This window comes from Coenobita brevimanus, chromosome 114, assembly GCF_032717465.1.
Source record: "Coenobita brevimanus isolate Jiangsu-jjx chromosome 114, ASM3271746v2, whole genome shotgun sequence".
NCBI lineage: Eukaryota > Metazoa > Arthropoda > Malacostraca > Decapoda > Coenobitidae > Coenobita > Coenobita brevimanus.
This window is the reverse complement of record NC_137067.1, coordinates 633,024-641,491: the sequence shown is the minus strand read 5'-3', so window position 1 is coordinate 641,491 and position 8,468 is coordinate 633,024. Positions and strand designations below refer to the sequence as shown.

Here is an 8,468-nt window from a genome sequence, read left to right as displayed (position 1 = left end):
AAATACGGTGGGCCTTGGCTATGAATGACTCTCCTTGGTTGCAAGTCAAAATTACTCTCCACTGTAACTATATCTGGCCATCAAATGAACTGACACACACACACACACACACACACACACACACACGCACAGATGTGAGTGAGGGGGTCAGGGGTGAAGGTAAAAGTATACACGACTGAAGGCTGGGTACGATGAATGGCGAATGAAAGTTAAAGCCTAAAAAGTCAACCTCTGAACCATTATCATCACTGTTCTCCTTCTCTTCTTCCTTCTCATCATCAAAGTTCTCCTCCTCCCCGTCCTCCTCTTCATCTCCATCAGAATCAACATCATTATCGTTATTGTCGTCCTCCTCCTCCTCATCATCATCATCCTTCACCTATTCCTCCTCCTCTTCAGCATCCTTCAACTCTTCCTCCTCCTCCTAATCATTATCCTTCAACTCTTCCTCCTCCTCCTCCTCATCATCATCATCCTTCAATTCTTCCTCGTCCTCCTCCTCATCTCCTACCTACCCCTCCCCACCCAAACTTCCAGTTCTTCGTTACGAATGTGACAAATGAGTTGCTTGTACTTCCTCTACGGAGAGAGAGAGAGAGAGAGAGAGAGAGAGAGAGAGAGAGAGAGAGAGAGAGAGAGAGAGATCCCTCATCAATAGTACCACTGAAAACGAAAAAACAGTACGACTGAGTATGCGCATTTGGAGACAGTACCACAACCAAGATGGCCAACATTTGTTTACAAGCGCGGCGAGACATGTGACCAGTCTTAGATAACTGATGGGAAACTGTTTTTGCACGCTGGGTGGATGATGATTATGATGATGTCGATAGTACACAGGGATTTTGCATTTCCCCTTCCATCCAAGACACTTCTTCGTGACTAGCATACGAGATGGTAAGAGTATTAAAACAACGTAGAGATGTGACCCCGATAGAGGTTGGCCAAGTGAAAGAATAGGTGGGATTGCAGGGGATGGAGAGGACGGGGAACATGCCAAGGATACACACACACACACACATATTAGGTAAGACGTACACAATCAAACGTACATACTGTTGTTACCCCCCCCCCACACGGATAAGAACACATACATTCACCATCACATCTTCATACTGTCGTTACCACACACACACACACACACAGGAGCCATAACACAGCTCTTCAGGGAAAGAACTTCAAACAGAACTATACAGCCTTAGCTACCTTATATACTGGAACTCAAATAGCATAAGGAAGATTAAATTCCATCAATAAATATGACTGTGGTAAAGGTGGTGATGGTGATATAGTGATGGTGGTGATACAGTGGTGGTGGTAGTGCGATATAGTGTGGTGGTGATGGTACTGGTGATGGTGGCGGTGGTGATAAATGGTGGTAATATATGGTGATGGTAGTGTGTGGTGATAACATTAACGAAGATAAGTTATGCGAATCGAGTAACGCACGTTAACCCCTATCAATGTAACATGTAAAGCAAAAATAATAAAATACAGGACAGTGAATGAGTAAAGATACCTCAATATTTAGCTTATGCCCTGGCTACCACATAATACACAGTAGTTATAGTTGAAATATATAGTGACTGGGTAAGGCAACACATTATGTATATACGTGTATGAACATGCAAAACAGTAATCCAAGACATACGATAAAACTGGCATGTGAATAATAATAATAACAAGTAATAATAATAATAATAATAACAGTGATGACAGGGGCTGAGTAGGAGTCACATGAGGTCCTACAGCATAACTTTTGTCTCCATATCCTGACATTACATAAAACAATAACTTTTCTATACAACAGTCCAGGTGCTAACACATTCTGACTAAACAGTGTTGCTAAGTGACTGAATATAAACAGAAATCGCGTCAACACATCTTTAACACTGTGACAGGTAAATTTAGGAGGGTGAGGGGCGCAGCTGCCCTATCTGCCCACCCCTAAGGCCACCACTGACTAATAATAATAATAATAACAACAAGGTACTCACCCAGGGAACGCAGTAGCCATGGATGGCAGAGGTGGCGGCATAGGTGGTTAGGTAGGGCTGACGGTCCAAGCAACAGGTCACCCTCCAGGTCACTGCGCGGTGGAAGAACGGCTGCGCGAAGACATCTGTTAACGGAGCAGCACCCAAGGACTCACACTCCCCCGCCCCAACGGTCGAGACAAGTCTAGCCACTGCTCTAGGCGCCCCAGCCCACAACAGCAGCCTCCTAAGCTTTCTAAGTCCGAAGGATGAGACCAGGGCGTTGCGAGTTAGAAGCAACAACGGCGCCGGGCTTCTGCTGATGTTAGTTTCGGCTTCCCCGTCGCTACGGGCTCGCCGGAAAGGGTGGTACGTATGGAAGGTGCCCCCCAGCTGCTGCAGGAGGGTCTGGACGGCCGCAGGCAAGCCCAGCGCCGCCGCAGCCGCAGGGCGCCAGGGTGCGGGAGCCCGCGGCAGGAGGGAGTTGGGTCTGGGGGCGGGGGCAACCACCGTCATTGTCAACACACTATTAGGCGCTTCTTAAAACCACTCCCTTGGCAACTTATTTTTCATATTACTGTACAGTTCACCTTATAGTTTCCAATTATTATGGGATCTATAACGCACTTGTCAGCTTACCAGTTTCTTAACACTTCTTACTAAACGACTTATTCTTCATATTGTACATCGAAGTTTCGGATTATTGCATACAACACTGCCGTAACTTAACACCTTTTCCTTAGCGACTTTTTCCATGGACTACCCGGCCTACTGTTGCCTTGTTATGCATTTATTTTCACTTCATTCACTCATGACACATTCTTCACTAATAAATCGAAGTCTGATGTCCTATTATTATTATTATTATTATTTTTTTTGGGGGGAGTGAATCTAACAATTTTCCATTAGGCTAATCGAAATTTGCCAAAATCCTCATTTTTTCCTATACAAAGTTACAAAAGTACTTCCATTTTATGTTTAGTTTGGATTTCTTCAATTTTTTTCAATTTATCATTGTTATCTGTACTTTTTAAATACATATTTTTGTAGTCGACTAATTTCCGTACTCTTTTTCTGTTACTAATGTCTTTTCTGTACTACGACACTTCCACATAATGTTCTATTGTTGTTCGTATGGCTGGTTAACACCTTCCACTGGGCGATTTATTTTTTTATCGTAAAGCCTGTATGAGAAAACATTAGTGCATGATGACACAATAAAAGTTTAATTTCTCCTTAGTTGGCAGTTCTTCGTGATTAGCGATATATTCAAGATTGACAGCTGGTAATCTTAGGCAAAGTTTGAGAGAGAGAGAGAGAGAGAGAGAGAGAGAGAGAGAGAGAGTAAATCCTATCAATGGAATAACCAAAAGAAAATCAAGTTCTTTCACCTTAACCTGGCCCAAGTTTTCGTCCTTTTGCAGGTTGCTTAATTCATTGGCAGAAAGGCAATGGTTTTACATCCTTTCCACAGAACTTCTTCGTGACTAGCATTATACTCAATACATTTTCACTCGACAGTCAAGAGGGTAGGAAGGAAATTTTAGGCCAAGTTAAAGAAGAAAGGTAGTTTTTATTCTTATATTACCCTCACAATACCGTGCACTGTTCAGACAGGAGGAAGCACGGCAGTTCAGAGTCCAAGCACCGTATGTCACCGAGTCCAAGCACAATATTATAGTCACCAGAGTCCAAACACCGTATGATAGTGAGTCCAAACACCACAGTCAGTACCTAATAAGTCCAAGCACAGTATCAATGCATCTAAAAGTTACCAAGATTTCTAGCACAGTAGGAAAGTAGTTGAAGTCTACGCAACGTACCGAGTCCATGCACAGTACCTGAGGAAGACCATACACAGTAGCCTACCATGCATCGTATCATAGTAACTATACGCGAGTCAAGAGCACAGTAACGCCCTAACGTTATGTACAGTATCACAGTAGCTTCACCAAGGAGTTCAAGCACCCAAACACCATCATAGTAGCATGAGTCCAAGCACAATATCAGATGAGTTCAAGCAGCACCTAGAGTCCAAGCACAGTACCTAAAGGATCCAATCACAGTTCTGTTCAAGCCGGTCTTGGATTTGCTGCTCCTCTTCGTAAACCCGTCTCACTTTGTTGCTCCCACTACAGATACGTAATACCTTTTTATCCACAGTTTATTCCTGTTTTTTCAAGGATTAGTGGCTACCTCACGTCCTCCTCACAAAAAATTTAAAACAAAACTTACACTCATACACGGCAAGAGACTAGAAACTTTCAATACCCAACCCCCATCAGCGTTTCACGTGGATTGTTCTGCTACGACGCGATGCCCAGCTATATACGTCTCTGCCTGACCCATGTGCCCAACTGATCGTACAGACACATGGCTACAGTATTTTTCTTTTGCATATACCTTTTTTTTAAATATATCTACCATCTAATCAGACTTCTATAATTTTACATCGTTATTACATTTCTTACATGCGCTTTTCTTTATGTATCTTCCATTAAATATGACTTTTAGAATATTTTTTAAGCTAGTCCTTTAACCTCAATTAACATGGCCCACAACTTCGTACTTTTTCAACTTCGTCAATGTAACTCGTTGGAAAATAAGACAATGCAACGTTCTGCAACCATTCCATTGCACTTCTTCGTTATTAGCATTATATTCAAGTGTTAATCTTTTACATCTCAGCATTCAAGATGGAGTGACGGCAATTTTAAGGCCAAGCTAAGGTGAAAAGACTTTAACTATATTTCTACGCTTATATGTAAAAAGACATTACTTCCTACCTACACAGGGCTGGAGAGAGACGCCCTCAAGTGGTGGGACCGGTATGATCGGGTGGTGGAGCTGCCAACATCTTTCAGTTCCCTGCCTTATCTCCCAAAAGAACTTTCGACTGCAGGAAACTGGCAGCTTCGGTCTGTAGTCCACCTGCGTCCAGATAAGCCTGGGCTGCTGCTACAACTAATGCTATGATTCTATTACTACTGCTGCTGCTACTATTAATTCTTGTTGCTGTGCTGCTGCTACTACTACGATCTCCAGCACCATCACCACTTCTGATGCCGCCACTACTACACAGTTTATATACAAAATATAATTTATGATTTGAAGGTATAGTTAGGAGCAATGTCCAGAGAATGTAGCAGGGAGAACACGGCATAGGCGAAGGTTATGGGCTTGGTGCGACATTGGTGTATGGAACAGGTTAATGTCAATGGGAAGTACTGAACTATTCACGTCATGAAACCAACTGTCTAGCCTGATAGAAGTAGAGAGAAGATAAAGGCCGGAAGAAACACGGAAAATTTCAGGAAGAGAGGTGGGACACTGAAGGAGAGGAGAGCACGGAGGTAAAGACTGAAGACAAAATAGCCCCATTTAGTCACCTCTTCCGACAAGCAGGGATACTGGGGAAATATTTCCCCCCCCCCTTTCCCCAAGGAGATACCATATTTAAATACCACATAATTTACTATGTTCCCACAGCATATAATTCTGTAACTTAAAATTATATAGAAATCTCAAGATTGTCGCTGTAGTTATACGTCTGACAGCGCGTCAGAGTTGGCTCCTGTATGTTTGTTTTGACGGTAGCCAATGATATTTATAAATTTTCTTTTCAGCTCAAAACGCTATATAACATCGCTTACCTTTCCATACACCTTTACCCATACACTAGCCCTACACCACATAACCAGACTAGAATTAATGAACTGACAAACTGGGGTTACGGGAGTCTCTACGATCAGTAAACTGCCGCAAACCCGAGTTCCGGAATCTTTTGACAAAAATTCTAAGTAACTATGACCCAATGGCTTTTGTGTTGCGACCACCTTTTCCTATACATTTACGTCTTAAGCCTGGTGCTGAAGGGTGAAACCTTCTCGTGGTGGTACCATTGTAACCAGGCGGCTTATCTGCTTGGTTATACTGACTTCAGGTTTATCCCTATTCCTAGCTTTGAGGGGGACGGTGGACTGCCTCAGAAGGACTAATTCAACCTGCAGTCCTCTCGGTTCACGTTCCGATGAGCCAAGATAACTACTACTACCACCACCACTACTAGTACTGCTGCTAACTACTACTACTGCATCTGTACCTATAGTAGCGTTTATACAACGTAAAAACCTTTGTTACACATTTAGCTTCTGATAATATTTTCATGACCTCGAAGTCCATCATTTTAGAAAAACTGGGATGCTTTGTTCCTTTGTCTTCTTACCCTTACTAAAATAAAATCGTTCCCTGCTCCTTGTCTACCGTGTGTGTGTGTGTGTGTGTGTGTGTGTGTGTGTGTGTGTGTGTGTGTTGTACAGGTGTAAATGTATATATGTATCTACATACTGCATAGGTATGTATACATGGACTGTACAGGCATGTATGTAATGTACAGGTGTTGAAGTACAGTAAGAATAATGTATGCACATTTTTGGTCTACATGTATGTACAGTACTGTATAGGTGTATATGCATGATGTAAGAGTATGTGTATGTATGCATATGTGCACATACCAAGATTTAAGGGTGCTCCAGAATATATACTGTACACTCTATTCTAAAACAGGAAACCTGAGTAAAGGAATGTAATTATCTAGCAGATCCAATCCCTAGTAAGCATCATCCAGTCCCGATATCTATGCTATCAGTCATCCCAGCCTTCCTTGCCCCACCAGGAGGGTAGGGGTCTGGGGCTAGGCTACTCAGTGCAGATCACAGTACACGGAACTCCTTTTCTGATGTAAACCTACTTGCTACCACACTACCATCCAACATTATTAGGTTATATGGTTACCACTCAGCATACTAAATGGCTTCCTGGGCTACAGGAAACCATGTGGCTTGTCACTCAGTGTAGAATCAACTGAAGGTTTCACTACATCCAATGAGTGGATGATGGACACCCCATGGTCCCACCTACCACAAAGAACTAATTCCTACAACACATTTACTCTCACCTGTCAGATTGGTGTTGCTTTGACTAGTAACCAAGGAGACTCATTCCTACCTCACAACTATGGCACTGAATTTTGCACAAGCCCACTTCCCTCTGATGAAAAACTGACCAAAATCCTCAAACTGCAAGTAAAAAAATATTGCTTTTGTGAAATTTATTACAAATTTGTACATAATTATCATATAAATCATCAGTTTTTAAAGCTACAGTAGACTAAACTAACTCTTTTTAAATTATCGGAAAAAATGAAAATGCTTCTTTTAATAAATTTTATAACTGAATGAAGTTTTTTTTTCTTTTCATTTTTTACCTCTTGACTCCATTATTCCCTTCAATTATTATCTGAAAAACTTACCATGAAAATCAATTACTTTCTCACTGCAATTACTACACATTAGTGAACTGGCTATTTTGTTTCATTTTAAAAAAGTCACTTTGACGTCATTAATCCTTTCAAACTGATAAATACATTTTCTATGCTTGCTATCTTGTGCTGGGGAAGGAAGCCTATATGTGGTGGCACTGATAAAACCAGGCAGCGGAGCTGCCCAATTATACGAACGTCCCTCAATCCCCTCTCTATCTCCTGAGGGGAGAGGATGGTGACTACACGAGGACAGTAACTTCAGCCAGCAGCCCAAAGGGATCACATTTACATATACTTTTTGTACACTAACTTGGCCTGCAACTGCCATATCTCCATCTTCAGTGCTGGGTTGTAACACCTGTTTACAGCCCGATGCCTTAATCCCATAAGGCGTGGCCTGTCACAAACAAATTGCCTCCATGCCGCCCTGACCCCTGCCACATCCTTGCCCTCCCCCCGGTACCACCAACAAGCCTCATTCTTACACCATAAATAAAGCTCACTGAATTTCATGCAACGAATAATCAGTATACAAGCTGTAGAAATGGCCCAGTTGTATTAATAAAATAAAATAATAATAATAATAAAAAATGCCCACTGAAACAACCTAAATCACTTTCTTTAATCATCATCATCATCTAGATCTCCTTTCCCACTCTAGGGCAGAGTGAGATGCAGCAACATCCAGACAGCCCAAGTCTGCCCAATCCAATGGGCCATACTTCCATTCACTCATCATTCAAGCCACTGGAATCCTGGCTCTATCTGATACACCAAAAAGCTTTCACCAGATTCTGTAGCGTCACATAAATGTATCCAATACAGTCAATCCAGATGCTGCCACATTTAAAAGGGATGCCAAATCCCTTATCATGCGCTTCTCCTAAATTTCATCTAGCCAGCTCAATCTCGTCAGTCCCCAAGCCTCACCGACTTCCATGCCTCTCTTCCTCACACACCCATCCACCACATCCCAGCACCTTCTCCTTGGCCTACCTCACCTCCTCCCTTCTTCAAATTCGCTCAGATATACCTTTTTCACCACTCTATTGTTATCCTTTCTCCCCACATGGCCGTACCATCTCAGTACACTCTCTTTGGTTCTGGTGTCCACAGACTTCCTCACTCCACATCTTTCACGAATCACATTATTTCGTATCCTAACCACT

At 42.3% G+C, this 8,468-nt stretch overlaps 1 protein-coding gene across 2 annotated transcripts in view; it reads right to left on the bottom strand.

Moving 5' to 3' along the window:
- Positions 1–4,263, bottom strand: part of LOC145418402 (uncharacterized) — a 29,150-nt gene extending 24,887 nt beyond the window's left edge. Inside the window, exons 1-2 of one of the 2 annotated variants that reach the window (XM_080286806.1) lie at positions 4,212–4,263; positions 1,998–3,160 (exon numbers count right to left, since the gene is read on the bottom strand). In XM_080286806.1, the coding sequence (XP_080142932.1) occupies positions 1,998–2,492 (495 nt within the window). In that variant the 5' untranslated portion in view covers positions 2,493–3,160; positions 4,212–4,263. Of the gene's footprint in view, positions 1–1,997; positions 3,161–4,023; positions 4,058–4,211 lie in introns of those variants that run through there. The other variant, XM_080286807.1, reaches the window with a different exon arrangement.
- Between the last annotated feature and the right edge of the window lie 4,205 nt (positions 4,264–8,468).